Here is a 23,853-nt window from a genome sequence, read left to right as displayed (position 1 = left end):
AAAACAAATTTTAAGGGGTGCCTGGGTGGCTCAGTTGTTAAGCACCTGCCTTTGGCTCAGGTTATGGTCCCAGGGTCCTGGGATCGAGCCCCACATTGGGCTCCCTGCTCGGCGGGAAGCCTGCTTCTCCCTCTCCCACTCCCACTGCTTGTGTTCCCTCTCTCGCTGTGTCTCTCTGTTAAAAAAATAAAAACAAGTGTTAAGGCTTTGAAACCAGATAATAATAGCTAATATTTATAATACCCTGACTATATGCCAGGAACTATCCTAAGCACTTTATGTATATTCATACAATCCTAATAAACTCCCACAAAATAGGCACTATTATTTTCCCCAATTTGCAAATGGGAAAATTGAGGCACAGAGTTTAAGTGACTTTCTAAGGTTATATGAATAATTTGTAGTGGAACCTAGATTCACAACAGACTGGTCCACCATACTATATTCATTCAGATGAGTAGATTGTAACATCATTCTATTATGAAAATAAGGAGCCCTCCCCATCCCACCTCTCCTCAGATGTGGGCTCAATTATGGGCATTTCAGAATCTTAAAAATGAGAATTGCAAAAACAATTAGTGGATTTAGTTTAGAGTCCATCCTTCCTTTAATCTCAATTCCAGGGCATAGTAGTCCACAAAAACCATTCTCTGTCCATTTTCCTGCAACTGACTGATTCTAATGAATGATATGCATTTTCATAGTACTTGATACTTTTTAAATCTGCTTTCACATGGATTAATTTTCATGTACCCAAATGACTGGCCTACTAGGGATCTGGCTCAGACCAAGTATTTACCATGTTTTCCATTGAATTATAAGTGGATTTTTTTTTAAAAAAAAAAAAAGTTAGATTCTGTCCAGAAATGAAATATATTCCAAGATCCCTGTGAGACTGTATCTTAGGCTTCCTTTCTTTCTACTCACTTGATCTATCAGGCTGTAAAGAGTTTTGCTTTCAATAGGCAATTCTATAGTAGAATACACTGCCAAGAAAGATATATGTGCTGGGGTGGTTTTTTATAATTGGATAAGTGACTTCAAAAAAAAATTGCTATATATAGGCAACTAGAGACCAAAATAAACCTTTATGTTTCCTTCCTACAGATAAGTAAACTCCAAGTATTCCCAGCATAATTATAACCAATATTCAAGCACATACTCAACATATAACTATAGTATATGATATTTTAGCTATTATGTTATTATATCTTATAAACAATAAAATCAAGTAATTATTTCAAGCATGCAGTGTTTGGATTTAGAAACGATTACGAGTACTGAAAAAACCCAATGGATTAAAATACAGTATTTTATTTTTTTCTCACCTAAAAAACAAGCAACCCAGATTTAAGATATACATAAACTTCTCAAATTTATCCCTAATAAAATTTGAATATTTATACAATTTCTACAGAAACATACAGCGTATCAAAATCTGCATAAATCAAATTTATAAAATGTGTAGAAATGCATAGTGATATTATCAACTTACAAAGCAAGGATATGGGAATTATTTCCAAAGCAGCCTACAGTAGAAAATAGTCATATGGCAGCAGCTTCTGATGTTTTTCATGTTTGGTAAGGTTTCTGATTTCAATATATAGAATCATTTTCATAGAGTACCAACGAATTGCACAAAATACTCATTTAAAATTTACACGCACAGTTTATGTGCCACCTTTCTTAGGCCTATGCATAGTTAACAAGGTTATAATCTAGTTCAACAAGGAAAATGGAGCCTATTTGCAAAGACACAAGTAATTAAAGTACCAATTCTCTTAGTTTCCTTTTATAGTTGATTTATTTTGCAGTTGTATAAGCATATATAAATGTATTTCTTTTTAAACATCCCTAGAGATGCATGAAAGTTAAAATGGCTGATCACAGATCAGTAGCAAAATATAACTTGACAAGTCAAAATTACAAATAAAACTCTGTTCAGGATGTTTAACTCTGACTGTCCATATTTAAGAGCTAAGCTTGGAAGAAACAAATTTGTAGGCTTTTCTTCTAAACAAATGTAGATTTTTTTTCTTTCCTTTTTTAAGCTTTAATTAAAAATAGTTCCCTCTGGCAATAGTTTGTGAAATTCCTTTCTTGTAATGATACCATGATTACAGGATCAAAAATGCATAATTTCCTTGCCATTCCCCCTTCATCAGCTTTTTCCCTCTCTCTCTTTTTTTTTTTTTGTTGCACTTAGTGTAGCATTTTAATCTTTTGGGTAACAAAGGACTATGACTTAGAAATTAAAATTTAATTGACCACTTGCGCTATTTGGTTTTCCTATAGTAGGTACTATCTTAATAAATGTTGAAATCCAAACAAGCCTTCTTTTCACTGGAAAAATACTAATAGAAATATGCTTCCTAAAAAAAAAAAAGAAACACTAGGGAACTAACACCTAACCTAACAGAAGTTTATATCTGTTCATGAATTGTATTTTTAAATAGCCTTTTTTTTTTTTAATTTAAAAAAATGTGCAGGGGATTTCATTTGGATGAAGACATACATGAAACATCCATTCACTCTTGGCTTCAGAGGTTCCACAGCTTAGGTTGTAACGCACAGGAGTTCTGTAAGGATTAATCTAACAAGGGCTTGGAAATTCTTACCTTGGTCAGAATGAACCCTGGATGTGTTTACAGTGGTATTTTGTTGTTTGTGTTACCCCCACACTTCAAGGTTTCAAAACCAAGAATTAATTTTCTGTAGTGATAGGTATAAGGGAAAAGTAAATCCCAGATGTCAGTGGACAATTTTTCTCTAGTTGGTAGACCCCCTTTGCTATCTTAGGAGTCAGTATCAACAGAGAGCGTTGGGCATGCCAGCGAGTCAGGGAGTTAATGCCATACAATTTTCAATCCTATGAAATAGCCTTGGATGTTCTATACTGTCTTTTCTTTTTCAAGCCATACAACATTCAGTATCAGAACAAATGGTAGCACATAAAGTCATTTTTGAGTAGTGAAAGTGTTCCTCATACAGATGACAATTCCATCGTTACCATCCTATAAATTTCATCAAAAGCTCTTGAAATATATACTGAGAAATGAAAGAGGCACTAAATGTGTTGAAATTCACCTTTCAAAAAAGCAGCATGACTGTGAAGGAAGGCCACCTTGGCTAAGAACCTGTGGCAGTGCTTCATAAAGATGTAAAATTAAATAAAGACACAACAGGTTGATAATCACCAAGTTATATATGAAAGTCTGGATACTCCAACCTTGTTTTCAAGTGTGTTTAAAAAAAAATAAAATAAAATCAAACTGCCTTTCAGACCCCTGAGTGTAATCCCAAAGAAGACAAGGATGCTTTTAACTCTGTTCTAAATAAAACAGAGCTAAATGCACAAATTACCAACATCATCTTAAAACAAAAAAAGATGTAAACATCTACAAAGTTTAAGGTAAAAGCAGTTTTGTAAACAGTAACTGCAGATGATAATGTTATTGTAAAATCACAGTTTATCAACGTCCTTCAAACTGATCAGGAGGTTCTGGGTTTGGAGCTGTACAGAGTTAATAACAGTTGCAGCAGGTTTCAGGCGGTTTTCAGTCCTGTATAAATTTATATGTCAGTAGGTAGGTTATTGGTTTCTTTCATTCTTTCTAAACGCTATGGATGTTGTTCATTTCCCACTTTTGAGTCATTTTACTGGAGTCACAATCGGAGATGAACACTTGATGGAGGACGTCTGAACGATCTAAGCACTTTCCTGAAGGAATGTGAGTAAATCTGTGCAGGCTCTGGAAAACAAAGGACAAAGGAATTTTAAATTTGTACTTCTTTTGGTATCACTGATATTCGAAGTCATTACCTGGCTTTTGCAAGAAGAGAATTCCAGCAGATAGGATAGGCTTAAACCAACCATACCTCAGACTTTGGATTTTTCCTGATTTATCAGTCTTCTGAGTCCTTTTATTGTTAAGTCATAATGTACTGCCGGTACCTCAAATTCAATGGTATAGAAACTTCATTTCATTGTCTTCCCCTCCAAACCTACTTCTTTCTTCAGTTCCCACCCTGGCTAATGGCAGTACCATCCTTCCAGGCTCAGGACAGAGGCCTTTCATGCTACACCTTCCTTTATTCATTCAAATTGTAGCAGTCATTGAGGACTGATATTTGCAGTGTCTCTGATCTATAGCCTTTCCCAGACCCACCGCATATGCCTTAGTTTAGCCCTCATCCTCTGTTGTAGATGTCTTCAATATAGCTCAGGGCGTCTCATATGGTAGTCCTCAGACTATCTAAGATTGGGTCTGTAAGGCCAAAACTATCTTTATAATAATACGAAGACCCCATTTGCCTTTTTCATTGCACGGACATGTATACTGATGGTGCAAAAGCAATGGCAGGTAAAAATGCTGGGGCCTTAGCATAAGTCAAGCAGTGACATAAGTGTGCTAGTAGTCTCAGTATTCGTGGCCATACATCCATAGCTAAGAAAGAAAATGCTAGTTTTACTTAAAGGTGTTCTGTGATGAAACAGTAAAACATTAGTTTTATTAAATCCTGACCCTTGAGTATACTTTTTTTAAAAAGATTATTTATTTTAGAGAGAAAGAGAGTGAGAAACTGTACTGTGTGCAAGTGGGGGGAGGGGCAGAGGGAGTATATCTCAAGCCGACTCCTGGCTGAGCACGGAGCCCAGTATGGGGCTTGGTCCCATGACCCATGAGATCATGACTTGAGCCGAAACCAAGAGCCAGACGCTTAACCGACTGAGTCACCCAGGCGCCCCTACCCTTGAGTATACTTTTAAAAATATTCTGAGATGAAATATAAAGTGTGCGTAAAGCACTTCCACATAGTGAAGTACAGTGGTTATCTAGAAGGAAAGCACATGAACATTTGTTTGACCTGAGAGTCCAACTAGCTGCTTTTTTCATGTAATGTCATTTTTACTTGAAAGGACAACTCTAGACAAACTATGGTTATTCAAACTTGGTACTGGGCAGACTTTTTCTAGAAAATGAAGTAAGCCTGTCACTTAAAAAAAAAACAGCAACGCTAATCTGACACTATTTGTTGCCACTGATAGAATTTGACTTTTCAAGCAAAAATTAGAGTTGTGGAAAACTTGTACCCACCACCATGAACTTGACAGCTTTACCATGAAAATCAGTGGTTATATTTGTGAATTTTTGACACTGTTTAATGCAATGTGTCAACATTTGGATGATCTATAAAACTTAGTGAGCCAATATTTTCCAAATAAGCAATGCATGATGTTAGAAAAGCAGACATGAGTAAAAGATCCTTTCAGAGTTTAAGACAGATCAATGGATTTTAATGTAACAGAGGGCAAAATGTTCACTGATATGGTTTCAGATTCTACACTGCAAAAAACTTATAAGAAACGACCAGTTACTTAGCTGTGGTGTAGCATCAAAGAAGAATACAATTATCTGAAGAGGCTATTAAATTAATCCTCTCTTTTCTAACCACATGTTTGAGGCTAGATTTTCCTCATATACTTCAACCAAAACAACATATCACATCAAATTGAATGCAGAAGCAGTATGAGAATCCAGCTGTCTTCTATTAAACCAGACATTTAAAGGGATTTGCAAAATTATAAAACAATGATAATGTAGTAGGGTTATCATTAACTTTTACATGAATTAATACATAAGTGCAAATATAATACAATACAAATACATGCTTACAAAATTTCTCAGGTTTAATTTGCAATTCAGAAAATATTTTTAGCTATGACATAGATAAATTAAATCTGTTGTGGGGTTCTCAGTAATTTTCAAGAGTGTAGAGAGAACCTAGAGACCGGAAGTCTGAGAACTGCAGACTGAGCTGATCTGCTTATCAGTCCATACTTCACAATGTTCCTGGAGTTATTTTCCTAAAAGTATCCACTGTTTTCCTCTCACTGGAATAAAGTCATTCACTCTCCAAAACTTACAAAATGAAGTTCAATGTTCTTTCATGTGGACTACAATTTAGGGATACCAAACTAAACATGAGTCCTAGAGTTTTCTACACACTTTCATTCCCCGCCTTTGCTCACCCAGTTTTCTTGTTTATCCTCTACAAAAAACCTTTTTCTATCTCAAGATCTGGTACAATGATACTTCCTCAATGAAACTCATCCTATTAAATCTCTCCTCTGTTAACCTATGGCATTTTATTTACTTTCATTTCTGCAGTTTTTTCTTTTCTGCCATTAGAGTATGATGGGCTTTGGCTTCTTTTTGAAGTCACCACATCATCGGGCCCCAAGAAATATTTAGTAATGTCTGATGCACAAATGTGTACTCAATGCTGTGGCTTTTAAAATATCTAAAATATGTACATTCCATTTTTTTTATCCATTAAACTACTTCTGGATGGTAGTTTCTGGTCTGCCATACCCTTCTTTTACTATTTTATTAGTACTGTTCTCACTGACCCCCATAACACTTACTGCTATTATTCATCTTTCTTTGTGGAAATAAATGCTCTGTTCTTCAGAGTTTATGTTAACCTTCTCCTTTCTAACATGCTATAGGAAAAAAATCAGCACCTGACACATACTTACCACTTCATAGTAATTATCCATGAATGATGATAACCGGGAATATTAAGCGGGTCATAATAACATCACTATCTAGCAAGTCAGGGCTTGCATGACAGACACGTTATGATCACGACCACTAGATGAGTAAATAAAGTTGAGGGTTGCCAGGTTCTTTCAGTTTGGGGCAGCTTTCCCAGCTTTATGTTTCACAATAAATTGATTTAGTCAAGTCTAGACACTGAAAATTATACATAAATACATTAATATGTTGGAATCTTCAACTTGGCAAAGAACCTGGAATATTCACAGCTGAAAGAGAAAACCTGCTCCCGTGGTGTCAAGGGAATAACTAAACATGACCTTTAAAAAAGTATTTATCCAGTTATGATAAAGAAGTTGGGAAGGCCCAGACTTCTAAGTGTTATGTGTCTCTATCTCCACCTGCTGGACAACATGAAATATAAATGCAATATGAATGCAATTTTATATATATGTATGTATATAAACACACACACACATATATATACATATATCTATACATACATATATATTTTAAGATTTATCCATCTAAATTCCAGGTGGTAGGTATTATTAAAATGAAATAGCAAATAATATTTCAGGAGACGAAATGCACAATACCTTAAAGTACTGCCATTCCTTAAATTCATTTAGATTACAGTGTGTAATCATAACTTTGGATCCATCAGGCCCCTTTGTCAAACACTGGTCATACTGCATGAGTTGATTAGCTTCGTTGATTCGAAAAAGCTATTAAAAAAAAAAAGAAAATAACAAGGCACCTTCTCTGCTGATACACATTATTTAAAAAAAAAAGAAACTTAACTCATAATTAAACTCAATGACTATCTTATTTTTCTATAATTTTTCTGTATGTTCAGAATTCTATGTCCAAAGATAGAAACTATATTCATTTTCATATTAGCAAAGACTCCTGCTAACACTTAAAGGATTATGTTCTTTAGCCTCTTAGATATAGAATGGGTCATTAACACATATTTATTATGTACTGACAGTGTGAGCAGATGAAAACGTGGAAATAGAGCTGATGACATTTGACAATCTAAATTAGAGGCAAGAACAATACCCACATTAAGGAAGTAAGAAAATATGTTAGTGAAATATACTGTACTGGCAGTAACATCCTAGCTAATTTATTAGGGGGAAATGTGGAATACTGAACAAAATTTGCAAATAAAATTACTACAGAGCTAGGCTTACATGGTTATATACTCACATAGGAATATATTCTAATCTCTTATATCAGAAATAAATTCCAGATTTGGATTGCTTGTGTGAAAACCCAATACTGCTATTGTCCCCCTCATCTAAGTAAATGCTTTAGCACTTTCAGGTTTTTTACAGAATGCTTAACTTTACTCAAACAAAATCATCAAATTAAAAAGCAAATGAAACCCCCTGATCAGTAAGACTAGCTGCTCTAATAAGTATGGTTATTTACCTGATTCCCTCCCATCCTGTGGCAGGGTCCTAGCTCAACAAAGCCTCCGTTTGTCTTCCCCATGCTATCAATGCAGTAGACAGTCTCAAGCCCTCTGATCTACAAAAATGAATGAACCAAAAAGCAGGCAACAGTTTAGCTTTAGTGAGCTCTAGCAATAGGGGAAGAGAGTTTCATGCTAAATACTGCAGTTCACAGTGGAAGTCTGGGTACGTGTAATGCTAGGTTAAGACGATCTTGTCAGTCTTTGAGTAGCTCAGAGTATGCCAGTCGTCTCTGAAATCATTTATGGTCTTGAAGTCCACACTGCAATGGGCTTACTCCAACTGAGAGCGCTAGTCTATAGATTTTGATAAAATACTGCAGAAGAAAAAAAAAAGATATGAAATACAATTCCAGGTTCATGAGAATTCATGTGGATGAGAAGAAAACAGAGCACAGTTCCCTAACCCCAGTGGTAGCAGACACTGGCCCTAGATGTCTAGACCAGATTAAATACGTAAGAAATGGCTGTGCGACAATTTTGGCAGCTGTCTCCAAGAGGCCCAGGGGACAAAAGTTAGGGCAGATGGGCCAGGCAGTGAGACTTTCCTCTGATATGAATAATGTGGGTGAGAAGCAAACACAGGGGTTCATCTTTGGAATGCACATTTTCCTTTTTCTGGAAATACTACGCATTTGTTAACTAAATTATGAACTACTATAGTATTTGGAAAAAATGTTTATTCTTTCAGTCAGCAAATATTGACTGAGCAACCTATGATGATAAGTGCTTTAGAAGACACGAGGTGAGAATCAAGTCATGGGCCAGGGCCCTCACGTCTGTAGCGAGACTGAGAGCTAAGCGTCCAGCAGGATAGAGGGATGGGCATGCGGAGAAAGGAGCCTCTCGCCCTGCTTGGAGGAATGCTGAAGACTGTTCCCAGGGAGACATGAGGTTTATAAGGGTTTACCCTGCAATGTGCAGGGAATGCTGAGAAGTGAGGTGTAATGTACAGGGGCCAGAGTGGGGACAGAGGTTAAAGCGAAGATATATTTAGGGATGAGCTTATAAAGGGAGAACAGAAAATTCCACCTATTCATTCACTCGTGACTTTCTTTATTCATCAAATATTTGGTGAGTATTTGTCCAGCATGTTGTAAGGCTCTGTTACACCAGAGAACAAAATAGATAAAAGATCCTTGCCCCAGCAAGCTTACATTCTAGGGAGGGAAAGACAGAATATAAGCAAAAAACATACCATGTTTGGAAGTGGTAAGTGCCATGGAGAAAAGAAAAAGAAAAGCAAGTTCAAGGTGGGGACTAAGAGGGCTTTGGGGACAGCAGGCAGACCCTCCCTGAGAAGGTAACATCGGAGCAGTGTTGAGGTATACACAATTGACCCCTGAACAACGCAGGGGTTAGGGATGCCAACCTGCTACACAGTCAAAAACCTGTATGCAACTTTTGGTTTCCCCAAAACTTCACTACTGATAGCATACTATTGACCCGAAGCCTTACCAACAACAAACAGAGTCAATTAACACATACTTTGTATGTTATATGTATTATATACTATATTCTTACAATAAAGCAAGCGAGAGAAAAGAAAAATGTTAAGGAGATCATAAGGAAGAGGGTCGCCTGGGTGGCTCAGTCAGTCAAGTGTCTGCCTTGGGCTCAGGTCATGATCCCTGGGTCCTGGGATCAAGCCCTACGTCGGGCTCCCTGCTCAGCGGGGAGCCTGCTTCTCCCTCTGCCCCTCCCCCACCCCCACCCCGGCTCATGCGTGTGCTCTCTCAAATAAAATCTTAAAAAAAAAAAAAGAAAAGAAAATCATAAGGAAGAGAAAATACATTTCCTATACTGGAAGAAAATGCGTGTATAAGTAAACCTGTGCAGTTCGAACCCATGTTGTTCAAGGGCCGGCTGTATAAATGTCAGGCCCGGCGTAGAGGCTGACTTTGCTTTCGGGCAGAGGGAACAGCAGGAGCGTGCGGGTAAAGGGGGGAGCGGTGGGGCCGGCACGGAGTGGGGAGAGAAGCAGAAGGAGAGGTCGGAGAACAACGGGGCCAGATTGTACAGTGGCCTCAAGGCCACTAGGAAGGGCTCTGCCTTCACTCCACCGCCCGTTTCTAACAGAGGAGTTACATGACCTGATTCACAGTTTAAAGAGATCACTCTGCTGCTTGAGAACAGGCTGCAGGGAGGCAAAGTTAATCTCAGAGATGTAGTGGCTTAAAGCACAGTAAGAAGGGCTCAGATCTGGGAACTGGATGTGAAGTGCGAGAGAAGAGGAGACAAAGGAGTAGCCAAAGTTTTTGGTCTGAGCGATCCGCAAAGACTGGCTGGGAGGGGAGATAGGGAGCTCAGTTTTGGATATGCTGAGTTTGAAGTCTCTGTTAGACAATCCAGTGGAGATAACAAGTAGCATGTTGCAGGTACTTGTCTGGGCTCCAGGAGACAGATTTGGGCTAGAGATAGAAATGTGAGAGTCGTCGGCATGTAGATGGTTTCAAAGTCAGGAGACTGACCAAGAGGAGTCACCAGGAGGAGTCATTCCTTTTATGTAAAAGGCACTACATTAATCGGGTGTGCTTGGAGATTTAAGAGTACCAAAATCTGGTCTGGACTTCCAGGGACTCATGGTTTAGTTGGGAGTCACACACGGTTTGCTACACTAGAACACAGAGGTGAAATAAGAGTATGGGAGGGCGGGGCCGGGGGGGGGGATGGTATTAAACCAAGAGGTGAACAGCATAAGGGTCGGTTTCTTTTATTCCAACTCTAAATGTTGGAATCCCTCAAGGCTGGATTCCGTCTTTTATCTGTCTCTATTTTCTCCCTAGGTGAGTTCATTCGGTTTCATGAAACAATGAACCTGCCGATGGCTCCAAATGTACATTCCTCTTTTCTGGGCTTCAATTTCACAGCTGCACCTGGCCGTCTAGTGGGCACCTCACACGACCAGAAGGCCGAGAAAGAACTTGCCATTCCCAACCCTCCCCCCATCCCCTCCACCAGCACCCCCACCTCAGCGGCTACTCAAAGGAAAACCAAAACTAGTCATCTTGGCCCACATCCTTCACACCCCCATCCATCAGCGATCTGCCTCCAGAAGAATTATGTGTCTCACATCGGTGTGCTTCTCTGCATTCCATTTTTGACTTCCTGGTCTCAGCTCCCATCGCTTCTCACCAGAACTACCCTACTAGGTTTCCTAACTGGCATCCCTGTTTCTACTCTAAACCCTCACAACAGGGTAATTAAAAAGCAAAGCATAAATCAATTTATGTTACCTCCTTAAAACCCTCCCATGGCTTCCTACACCCACAGGATAAAGGCCTCCCTCCTCATTAATCTCCTCTTTTCTGATTATCACAAAGGCAAAGCATTTCCTGACTCAGAGCCTCCAACCTCACCATTTTCTCTGCTTGGAACACTCTCTCTTGGCTCTCTGGTATATCATTCAGATCTCAGATTAAATGCCACCTCTTCAAAGAAGGCTTCCGTAATCTGTCCCTACATCCTCCTGAACATCACCTGTTTATTTCCTTTGTAGGCCTCACCACCATCTGCCATTACCTGTCTTGTCTTCCCTGTTGTTGTCTCTTTCCCCCACTAGCCCAAGGGGAGAGAACTTTCCCCTGATGAAAAGGACATGCCTGTCTTGTTTCATGTCTAGAAAAGTGACTGGCACACAGCAGGCCCTTGACCAGTAGCTGTTGAATACGTAACTAAGCAACAGTACCTAGGTTTGAAAGTTCATGGCACGTTTAATACACGTGCATAAAATCAGAAATGAGGTTACAAAGGCAAGTCTGGAAAAACAAATGACAACACCAATCAATGCCTTGGCCTGATTTACTTATTTTCAGTTACCATTAATTCATTCATTCATTTGACAAGCATTGTTTGAGTGCCTATTGTATATGGGGCTCTCTGCATTAGTCCATTGGGACACAATGGTGAACCAGCTCCTGAGCATGGAGACTGGCTGCTATGAGAACCCATGGAAAGATCAAGAACTCAGTCTTTGTATTGTATATGGGGGTCTCTGCATTAGTCCAATGAGACACGATGGTGAACCAGGCCCCGAGCATGGAGACTGGCTGTTATGAGAACCCATGGAAAGATCAAGAACTCAGTCTTTCTGACTGGGTGGGGGATGAATAAGAAAGGATTTTTAGAATTGGTGCTTTCTAAATTGAGAGCAATAGGATAATTGGAATTAGCCAGGAATAGGACTTGGAGGGAGGGGCAGGAGGAGCTGCAGGGAGTGGATGTCATTCCAGGACGGAGAGCCGTAAGTCCAAAAGCTGAGAGCAGGGGACACAGTGGTTGGGTGGGGGTGGGGGGCATCAGGGGAGGTGTTAACGGTCTGGTGGAAAGGTGGGGGAGGTTACCATACAGTTTTTAGAGAAACTTTGCCCCAAGAATTCTTCTCTTTCACTCACATATTTCCATTATCTCTCTGCCTTCTCCCAAACTCCGTCCCCAAACACACACATTTTGAGACCTAAATACTGGCCAGTACTTACTTCTCCCCATTCGACATTTTTGGGTGGCAAAGGGTAGTGTGAAGTTATGTCATAAGCTATTTCTTCCATGAACCATTTGAAACTTTTGCAGTTGTGATCTTCTCGAAATTTTTTCAGCTCAGATATATCTCCATAGGGTAATGCCTTTGATTCAGGACGACTAGCATAGAAGTAGTCTTTGTATTCATCCCACCAAACCTCTACAACTCTAACATAATTCTGTGAAAAAGAAGATATTGTTAGAAAAAGAAAAATATCTGCAATGCCATAAATAGCCCATCTTAGACACATGAAATATGACCAACATATAACAAACTCATCTCAATAGGACCTGATATTTAATTAAACAAATGCAAGTGAGCTAATGACCCGAATATGTCAATTGCTAAGGATAAAATATCATGCATGTTCAACTAAGAAGTGACGGACGCAGAATCTGACATCACCGAGCTGTAAAGATCGTATATTCTAAGATCGTATGTTCTATCCACCGTCTACAGGAAGAAGGTGAAGTTCAGAAAGGGTTTAGGAGAGGCTGGCTGGACATGGATGCTCCTTTACCCAGAAGAATCTCTTTCTATTAGAACCACACTACGAGCATGTGTAGGGAAAAGACTCATTTCAGAAACCATCACAAAAAAACAATAGCTCTGTTTGCAAGTGGCTTTTTGGGTCATGCTATGACTATAATAGAAACATTTGCTATCACCCAGAATTAACCGGATATTTTCCCCAGTTGATGCATTTTAAGGAAAAGCAATTAAGGAACAATAAAATAAGCTGATACTGTGAAAACTGACAAAGACCTATATTCTAAGGTTTAATGGAATGAATGCATGCGGACACGAATATTATGACAGATTGAGTACATAATCTAGTCCTAGCAAATTTTCTCTACAAAAGGCCAGAGAGTAAGGATCTTTGGCAACAGTGGGCCACGCAGCCTCTGTAGCAACTACTCAACTCTGCTGTTGTCATGAGAAGGTAGCTTACATAGCACGCAGGCAGAGGGGTGTGCTGGTGCCCGCTATCACTTTATTTACTAAAATGGGCTGGATTTGGTCTAAAGGCCATCGTTGCTGAGCCCTGATTTACATCAGGAGTAGAAAACATCTTGTGCAGCAGAAACTAATGATGTACTCCATGTTGGCTAATTGAATTTAAATTAAAAAAAGAAAACACCTTGCGTTCAGGTTAAGATTCTCCCAGGCTACAGGGCGCCTGGGTGGCTCAGTTGGTTAAGCGACTGCCTTCAGCTCAGGTCATGGTCCTGGAGTCCCGGGATCGAGTCCCGCATCGGGCTCCCTGCTCGGCGAGGAGCCTGCTTCTCCCTCTAACCCTCCCCCCTCTCATGTACTCTCTCTCTCTCATTCTCGTTCTCTCAAATAAATAAATAAATCTTTGAAAAAAAAAAAAAAGATTCTCCCAGGCTATGACTACCAAAGGGTGAACACAGGCATGCTGTTGCAAAAGCCCCTGGGTTCCAAAAAAGTTGTATGTGGTAGTATCGCACAAGAACACATAATGTTATTGCTAAATATTTGTCTTAACTTTTGCAAAGTCATCCAAAATTAGACACAGCCCAAGTCTTCTAGATACTAATGAACGTGATGAATTCAGTGCAGACACATACGGTTACAGCAACACAAAGAGGGAGCATTTCATTGTTTGGGAAGGAAAAGGCCAGAGGGGCAGCATGGAGGGGCCCAGGACAGCTCAGTCTTGAAGGAGTGGTTCATTATGTGGGAATGGCATTCAGGGTAAAGAGAAACCCAAAAGAAGTGTGACATAGCATGGTGCATTTGGAGTCCTGCAAGTAGTTTTCCACAATATAGCTTGTGTTTTGTGAATATGAAAAAGCATTTAGTGTCTGGTATATACCAAGCACTCAAAAAGTGTTAGCTATTATTATTATTCTTTTTTAAGGACTTTGAATTTTATCCTTTAGCTGAGGGCCATCAAAAGGCTTTAAACAGGTACAGACATCAGATTTAATTTTCAGGGGAATAACACTGGTGGTGAATGGAAGATGGACTGAAGGGGGTTGTAGCTGATGAGAGACAGCCAAGTAGGAGGCTATTTAATATCCATGAGAGAGATTCGAGCACCTGCGCGAAGCACAGAAAGGAACGGATTTTAGAAATATGTATGAGGTAGAATCTTCAGGGCTCGGTAAGGTGGGAGGGAAGGGAGGAAGACTACCCTAACATCCCCCTCTAAGTTACATTCATGGGCAAACAGAGAATGCAGGAAAAGGAATTGCTTTTGAGAAAAAGTTAAAAGTTCAGCTTTGACTACATTGAGTTTGAAATGCCTGAGGGTCATCTAAGAAGAAAATTCTAGGGGACAACTGCCTATCAAAGTCGGAAGCTCCAAGAAGACAGACGAGCTGGATAAATAGATGTAAGCCATTGGAACGCTGTGGTTGCAGTGGATGATGGAGGGGGAAAAAAAGTGCCTGGCACACTCTAGGCACTCACGAATATTACATTTTTATGTCATTTTTATGATATGTACAGTTAATTTTTAGAGTGGATAAAGATTTCCCTCTCATCTCTTTTCCTTTCCCTTGTAGCACAGGCCTTCATGAATCAATGTGACTTTCCATTAATTCTTCATGTTTATGGGTCCAACTCCAAGGGCAGGTTCTTTTCCTGCAATGCCAGTCTGGCCTGGTATTAATTTGGTGCTCTGTTTTATCGCGGATATTTTAATCTCATCTCCTCTTGTAGCCGGGGCTCCATTTGGCCATTTCTATGATAATTTGGCTAGTTAGGAACCTGTGTTCATGCTAAGACCTTTCCATCTCTGCTTCTATTATCTATTTCCCGTTAAGGAACATTTCCAAGTTGCATCTGCAGCCAATAATAAACTTCCTTCTGCTTTTGACTTGGTTTAAGGGCTCCAGAAAATGAATGGAATCAGACTCCTATGCTCTCAGAATTTATGAAAGCAGCCCAACTAAAGAAACTTCAAAGTTGCTCAGTCAAGAATAGAGGACTTCATCTTCCTAGGAGTGGGACATCTGGCCTATATGTGAGGCTTTTTTGCTTTGTCCCTGGTTTGAGGGACAAAAGATACTAATCTTTTGCAAGCATTGTTCAAAAATTTGATTTTGTTTACTGCACAAGCTCCTAATGATTAATTTTTTTAGACCAAACAAAAATAATATTTTACTCATGTGAAAATAGTAGAAGCTGGTATTTTCCTTTCAACTACTTTCCTACGGAGTGGCAGTTTTTTTTTTTAGTTTGTCTGAGATGTCTTCTCACAGAGAACATTCAATATAGAAATCTTAAATCAGAATGGGATACAACGAATAATCTTAAAAAATAATAAGATCCCTGATAAACATAGATGCAAAAATCCTCAACAAAATGTCAGCAAGCTGAATTCAACAATACATTGAAAGGATTATACACCATGATCAAGTGGAATTTATTCCAGGGATGCAAGGATGGTTCAATGTCCACAAATCAGTCAACATGATACACCACATTAATAAAAAGAAAAATCATATAATTTTCTCAATGGGTGCAGAAAAAGGATTTGATAAAATTCAACATGCATTTATGATAAAAATTCTCAACAAGGTGAGTATAGAGGAAACATACTTCAACATAATGGAAGCCATATATGACACGCTCACAAGCTAACATCATACTCAATGATGAAAAGCCAAAAGATTTCCATCTAAGATCTGGGACAAGGATGCCCACTCTTGCCACTTTTATTCAACTTAGTGTTGGAAGTCCTAGCCATGGCAGTCGGATAAAAAAAGAAATAAAAAGCATCCAAACTGGGAAAGAAGAAGTTAAACTGTCACTATTTGCAGATGACATGACACTTTACATAGAAAACCCTAAAGACTCTACCAAAAAGCTATTAGAACTAATAAATGAATTCAGTTAAGTTGTAGGATATGAAATTAATATACATAAGCCAGTTGCATTTCTATACACTAATAATGAACTATTGGAAAAAGAAATTAAGAAAATAATCCATTTACAATTGCATCAAAAAAAAATCTAGAAATAAATTTAACTAAGGAGGTGAAAGACCCATACTCCAAAAACTGTAAGATGTTGATGAAAGAAATTAAAGATGACACACAAAAAAATGGAAAGATACACCACACCATGGATCGGAAGAATCAATATTATTAAAATGTCCATACAACCCAAAGCAATTTACAGATTCAGTGCAATCTCTATCAAAATACCAATAGTATTTTTCATAGAACGAGAACAAATAATCCTACAATTTGTGTGGAACCATAAAAGACCCTGAATAGCCAAAGCAATCTTGAGAAAGAAGAACAAACCTGGAGGTGTCATGCTCCCTGATTTCAAATTATACTACAAAGTTATAGCAATCAAAACAGTATGGTACTGGCACAAAAACAGATTCATACCTCAATGGAACAGAACAGAGTCCAGAAATAAACCCATACTTATATGGTCAATTAATCTTTGACAAATGAGGCAAAGGGGAAAAGACAGTTTCTTTAATAAATGTTAGGAAAACTGGACAGCTACTTGCAAAAGAATGAAACTGGATGGCTTTCTTTTACCATATACAAAATAAACTCAAAATGGACTAAAGACTTAAATATAAGACCTAAAACCATAAAACTCCTAAGAAAACATTGGAAGCAAGCTCTTGGACAACATTTTTTTGGATCTATCTCCTCAGGCAAGTGCAACAAAAGAAAATAAACAAATGGGACTACATCAAACTAAATAGCTTTTGTATGGTGAAGGAAATCATCAAAAAAATGAAAAGACATTCTACTGAATGGGAGGATATTTGCAAATGATCCAACCAAACAGGGGTTAATATCCAAAATATATAAAGAACTCACATGAGTCAATATCAAAAAGCAAACAACCCACTTAAAAAATGGGCAGATGACCTGAACAGACATTTCTCCAAAAAAGACAGACAGGTGTCCAACAGACACATGAAAAGTTACTTAACCTCACTCATCATCAGGGAAACACAAATCAAAACCACAATGAGATATCATCTCACACCTGTCAGAATGGCTACCATCAAAAAGACAAGAAATAACAAGTGTTGGTGAAGATATGAAGAAAAGGTAACACTTGTGTGCTGTTTTTGAAAATGCAAATTGGTGCAGCCACTATGGAAAACAGTATGGAGATGCCTCAAAAAATTGAAAACAGAACTACCATACAACCTAGCAATTCTACTTCTGAGTATTTATCCCTAGAGTACAAAAACACTAATTCAGGGCTCCTGGGTGGCTCAGTTGGTTAAGCGACTGCCTTTGGCTCAGGTCATGATCCTGGAGTCCCGGGATCGAGTCCCACATCAGGCTCCCTGCTCAGCGGGGGGGTCTGCTTCTCCCTCTGACCCTCTTTCCTCTCGTGCTCTCTGTCTCTCATTCTCTCTCTCAAATAAATAAATAAAATCTTTAAAAAAACAAAAACACGAATTCAAAAAGATATACATGCCCCTATGTTCATTGCAGCATTATTTATAATACAGTTTATAATTATAATACAGTTTATAATTACAATAGCCAAGATATGGAAGCAACCTAAGTGTCCATGGATAATACTGATAGATAAAGATGTGGGGTATACAGATATATACACACTCACATACACACACATACACACACACACACACACACACAAACACAATGGAATATTACTCAGCCATAAAAAAGAATGAAATCTTGCCATTTGTTAGAACACAGATGGACCCAAATGGACAACATGGCTGGTATTATAGTAAGTGAAATAAGTAAGGCAAAGAAAGACAAATACCATATGATTTCACTTCTATGTGGGATCTAAAAGACCAAACAAACAAACAAAGCAGAAACAGATTCATAGACGCAGAGGACAAACAGACGGTTGCTGGAGTTAGACGGGTGAGCAGATGGGTGACACAGGGGAAGGGGAGCAATGCACAGCATAGGGAACAGAGTTAATAATATTGTAACAACTTTTATGGTGACAGATGGTAGCCAGATTTATTGTGATCACTTCACAACGTATATACATGTTGAATACCTGTGTACACCTGTATTGTATGTCAACTCTACTTCAACAAGACAAAACAAAACAAAACAAAAACGATAAGGTGTTTCATGAATAAGTCCAGCTTAAGTTAAAAGGGAGAACCAGCGCTGACTGCTTAAAAGATTTATCGCATTCAGGGAGCAGCCACTAAAGTGACTACCACAGGGTGTGGTATATCAATGAGGCACGTGTGGTACAGAGCTCCCTAGGCTTCTCTCCTTGTATCCAAAGACTCACCTTTAGAGTTGGAGAAGACCCGACATAAATGGGCGGAGGATTCCCTTGCCAGCCCTCGAGACGGTAGATGTGTCCAACACGAGAGCAGGGGACAAACAGTAATTTACCACCACACTGCCATATCTGTCAAGGAAAAACACATGTGGAAGTTGTTTCAAACATCAAAATAAATTATACTTGAAAATTTCTCTCATAAATGTAAATATAAAACCTAAATTAGATAACAGTGCCCATGGGGAATTCATAAATGAAACAGATCCTAAAATAATGTGTTTTTCAAACTCATATAATAACAAACAAGGCCATAAGAATGCAGTAATATTCTGCGACTCAGGGCCCCTTGTGTACTTGTAGCTTTAAACACCCTTTGCCCAGTGTCACCTTGCAAAGTCACTCAGATTCCTCATTCCTGATATCATTCACCATTTCCACGGCTAATGGATTTCCCACCTGGCTGATTATTATAATAACCTCCAAATTGGCTTCTTCACCTCCAGCTTCTCTCAAATCAGTGCTATCCCTATGTATAGTAAGATTATTCTAGCTGAAGGGCAACTTTGGGTCATGTTATTCCCTTGCTTGGTATCTTCAATAAGTTACCCCTGCTTATTAAATTCAGTAGAAACCTCTTGGCTCAGCATTAGAGGCCCTCCTCCAAACAATCCTAACGTACCTGTCCACTTGCTCTTCTTGGGTGTATTTCTTACTCAGGCTGTCAGATTCTGCTACACTGGGCTCCTCACCGTTTCCTGAACGCATTCTTCATGTTCCCACCTTTGTACTTTTCCCCAGTCTATTTGCTCTGAGGTCTCCTTCCCCTTCCTTTATCTCTGCTTATCAATATCATGCCCACCTTTCTAGTTTGCCTCAAATTCTCCCTCCAGTATGACGCTGTTTCTTAATCACACCAATTGAATGCCATCTACCTTCTTATCATATTATGAATTTAATTCTAATCTCTTCTTATGAACTCTAAGTTCCTTGACAGCAGGGACTGAGTTATTCTTCTTCTGTCTTTGGACATTTAAGACAAGAAGCAATAAATATCTGTTTAACTCACATTGTGATATAGTTCTCTTTCTTTCTTGGGGGCAGTGGGAGGGAGGGGTTGGAGCATGGATGGTATTATTGTCCAAGGACTGCCTCAACAACAGGGGTTGCTAAAGGAAGGCAGCTCCAATGTCAGTCCGAGGATGCCCAGTCATGGCTGGGACCTGCTTCTGTCCTGAATCATCATGTCCTATAGTGATAAAGGGTAACTGTGTCAGTGGATGGTCAAATGTGGCCCCCATACAGGCAGATTCCCCAAAGGGCTTTTGTAACAAAAGGCTCCAATGTACAGAAAGTCTGGAGGGTAAGGCGGGGAGTGGGAAGAGGAGGTATTTTCATTTTTTAAAAAGATTTATTTACTTATTTTAGAGAAAGAGAGAGAGAGAATGTGTATGTGTGCGAGCAGGGATGGGGCAGACGGAGTGGGGGAGAGAGAAAATCCTCAAGCAGACTCCCCACTGAGCGCAGATCCTGATGCGGGGCTCGATCCCAGGACTCCGAGATCATGACCTGAGCCGAAACCAAGGGTTGGACACGTGACTGACCGAGCCACCCAGGCGCCCTAGTATTTTCATTTTTGAAGTTTGCAGGCTTCACTGTTGAGATGAACCATGTAAATATGTAAGAAGTCTGGAGTTTGCATTTTGCCCTATTTTTCCCCAAAGGTATGCATTTTTGTTAGCCATTCTTTATAATTTAGAGAAATGCATTAAACAGTTTTTCCCCCAAAGAAACCAGCCTTATCTGAAAGTCACAAAAGTTGGTAACTACTTAGAGAATTGCATTTGTTTAAATGAAATGTTACCTTGTATGAGATCTCAAAGTTTTCACCACCCCAAATCTGGAGACCTGGATCATACAGACCCAGTTCAAAGAAGAAGTCTCGTTCAATGGCAAATAACCCACCAGCCATGGCAGGGGACCTAAGTGAAGAAACACTGCAATAACTATTAAAGATAAACCCCCAGTACCCCTTCACCAACAGACAACAGCCCTTTTGGAACACAGTTTAAATAATTCACAGAAGAGACAAAACCGATGGCCAAACATTAAGAAATTACAAAGCCTCCACAAAACAATCTGTTTATAATTTAATGAATTTACTGATTTCTATCTGAAATCCAATTTGCAGTTCATTACAAATTAGAGCATTGAATCATTTTGCCATTAGAGGGCGCCTTAGTTCCTCTGTTGGTTTGAAAATTAAGCCCTGAGAGTGAGTTAAGATAGAATTTTCTCTTTCACTCCTAAAAATACTGAGCCATACAGCCATGGTCTGCTAACTGCTCCTACAATGATTTATGAGTCATTCTAGGATGAGTGTAACCATAGACCATGGAAGTAGTCTGTCATTTTTTAATTTTATAGCTCAGGGGCATGCCAAATAAAGGTGTAAATCATGGCAGAACAGTCACAGTTCATTCAGAGTTTGCAAATGTAGCACAGGAACGACACAGGAGAATTAGACATTAGCTATTTACTGTGTCAGGAGGTAGGAATGCAAGGGGCTTCTTGAATGGAATCTTGAACTGGGTCCTCTTTGGGGACAGACCACTCACCCCTCTAGAGGAAATGCTAGGGGGAATCATTTTCATCCTGTTTCCCACTCCTCCCCACAATTAATGATTAATGTGTCATGATACCTAAGTAGCCTCCTCCACCTGAGTACCTTCTTCATCATCACACCTAATATTCAATCTGTCACTAATTCCTACTGATTCCACCTTGAAAACTTATCCAGAACCTGTCACTGCTGCTTAGACCAAGCTCCCAGACCAAGCTCCCGTCACTCGCACTGCTATGGCAACACCCTGACCTTGTCTCTTCCTCCATTCTGCCCCCATCCATCTAATGCCACGGCAGGCAGAGCAGGCTCCACGTGGGCCCCGGGGGTGCGCGCCTCTCCCGGCTCCCGACGCTCAGCGGGCTTCCGCCAGCCCCAGGTCTTCGCGGCTCGCTCACGCCTCCAACACAACAAACGCCCTTCTCTCTCAGGCTGTTTGCTCTCCTGAAATGTTCTTCCTCCCTGTCCGCAGGGCTGACTCCTGGCCTTTCAGGCCTCAGCCTGAAGGACACTTGAAAGGTCAAGGAGGCCGTTCGGGCTCCTCGCGGCTGGATTAGGTTCTCCCTCCCCTAAACTCCACGTACCCTGTGGTTTGTCTTCGTACCACTTTTGGCAGTTGCTATTCCAGGGTTATTTGTGTAGCGATCTGTTTAATTTCTGTCTCACCCATTATATTCTAAGTGCCAGGAGAGAAAACATCTTTGGAAAAATTTGTCCCCAGAAAACAATGCCTGGCACATTGTAAGCACTCATTAAATATTTGTTGAGTGGATAAATAATAAATCAAGTAATACTTTCAATATTAAAGGAAATCACACCAAGTGGAAGTCATTCTCTTTATGCCTCTTCTTCTTAAGGTACGCTGCCTGACTTGGTAAGCAGAACTATTGCATTCTTGGTTATTTTCATGGCACATTTATTTAACTGTCATTTACAGTTACTCTGTTGTAACCATGCCTTTTTGATCTTTAAATGTCTTCACACTTAGCTCAGTATATATTTTAAAATGCATCTTACATGAAAACTGTGAGTTATTTAAAGGGAAACCCCCATGAATTTTTCTAGCCCACTTAAAAAAACTTCCTTTACTAGCCAAGCCCATGGAATTGGCAGAAATATAAATATAATCATTACTCTTTATTTTGTACATCCAGGAGTACTCATTAAATCAAGTAGGTAAGCAGTAAATTCCTGGACTGTTTCAAGAAAGAACTTCAAAGGGAAATTTGGAAAGTGTCAAAGCTTAAAATTCTATAATTTCCTTATGTTTGCCATCTCAGTATTTTGATATCATGACCCACCCAGATCCCACCAGCATTTGCGTGACATTGGAAACATCTTCCCAAAACAGAGTTCTAGCATTATCAGTGGTATAACAAGGAGAGAGAGACCAAAAGCAGAACCATAAGATCAGAAAAAATTAGACACATTTAGAAGCTATACTAACATAAGACAAAAAAGTTTCATTTGGAGTCACTCTTGAAAGGCAGTAAATGCTTCCATTACATGACTGATAGAGTAGCATAAACTGTTCTATTTGTCCCGTAAGAAGGGACAAAAGCTGATTTTGGAATAAAGTTTCCTTTTAATCAAATGTTCTTCTGAGAAGGAAGTAGTAAAGGATTCTATGTCGTATTTTCCAAAGTCATGTATTTTTATGTACCAGACTTAACCGGTACAAAATTAGTTATTATGAGTTAGCATACAAAACAAAAAGAAGAAAAAGACAAGAAATCTCTTGCTATTTGCCTTTCATTGTTAACACTACAGCCAAGGGATCAAAGTGGACATAAAACTTGGACTGGAAATAATTTATGCATTTTAAATTTACAGAATGAAATTATGGTCAAAAGAATAAAATTTGACGTCTAGTCTACTAGGACAGGAAGGCAAAGATTTTTTTCACTTGTATTTGAAAGCAATGACATATAACCTCCCCCCAACACCCCCAAAATGGAGTTTGCATTTAGGGAAAAAACAATTACAAAGAAGCAATGTGCATTCAAACCTCGGAAATAATGCAAGGGAAAAAAATCTCTTACAGACTCTGCGACAACATCTATAGTTTTAATATCAAATATTTTTAGCTTGGCAAGAGGTTAATCTGTTAGCAGCAACTGGAGAAAAGAAAAACATGTAAGTGATTTAGTGATTACCGATATGGTTCAGTTTTTGTCTTTCTCATTCTCTTCTCTCGAGGGGTCAGAGGCACCCGTTTCCAGAGCATACTCCAATCCCATGCTCCTCGGGCATACCCATCTTCGTCACCACCCCCTTGGGGTACAATTTCATATGTGTTGCCATTTATGACATCTATAATCGGCACAGTGCAAATGGTTCTGTATTGTGTTGATGATGACAGCAAAGATGAAATGGAAGGGTATGTATGGACCCACATATTTATACAAGTACATGGGGAAGG

The 23,853-nt window shown here is 39.2% G+C and overlaps 1 protein-coding gene across 3 annotated transcripts in view; it reads right to left on the bottom strand.

Annotated features, from left to right (window-relative positions):
• Positions 1-1,294: 1,294 nt before the first annotated feature.
• The window catches only part of GALNT7 (polypeptide N-acetylgalactosaminyltransferase 7), a 148,584-nt gene continuing 126,025 nt past the window's right edge, over positions 1,295-23,853 (bottom strand). Inside the window, exons 6-12 of one of the 3 annotated variants that reach the window (XM_025874465.2) lie at positions 23,588-23,770; positions 20,673-20,790; positions 18,818-18,940; positions 12,525-12,743; positions 8,004-8,102; positions 7,163-7,291; positions 1,295-3,752 (exon numbers count right to left, since the gene is read on the bottom strand). In XM_025874465.2, coding sequence (XP_025730250.1) covers positions 3,615-3,752; positions 7,163-7,291; positions 8,004-8,102; positions 12,525-12,743; positions 18,818-18,940; positions 20,673-20,790; positions 23,588-23,770 — 1,009 coding nt within the window. In that variant the 3' untranslated portion in view covers positions 1,295-3,614. The remainder of the gene's footprint in view (positions 3,753-7,162; positions 7,292-8,003; positions 8,103-12,524; positions 12,744-18,817; positions 18,941-20,672; positions 20,791-23,587; positions 23,771-23,853) is intronic. The other 2 variants (XM_025874466.2, XM_073892499.1) reach the window with 2 other exon arrangements.

This window comes from Callorhinus ursinus, unplaced genomic scaffold (assembly GCF_003265705.2).
Source record: "Callorhinus ursinus isolate GAN/ISIS: 27379988/994484 unplaced genomic scaffold, GSC_fseal_2.0 scaffold4, whole genome shotgun sequence".
NCBI lineage: Eukaryota > Metazoa > Chordata > Mammalia > Carnivora > Otariidae > Callorhinus > Callorhinus ursinus.
The sequence above is the reverse complement of the archived record's forward strand: the minus strand, read 5'-3'. Positions and strand labels throughout refer to the sequence as shown.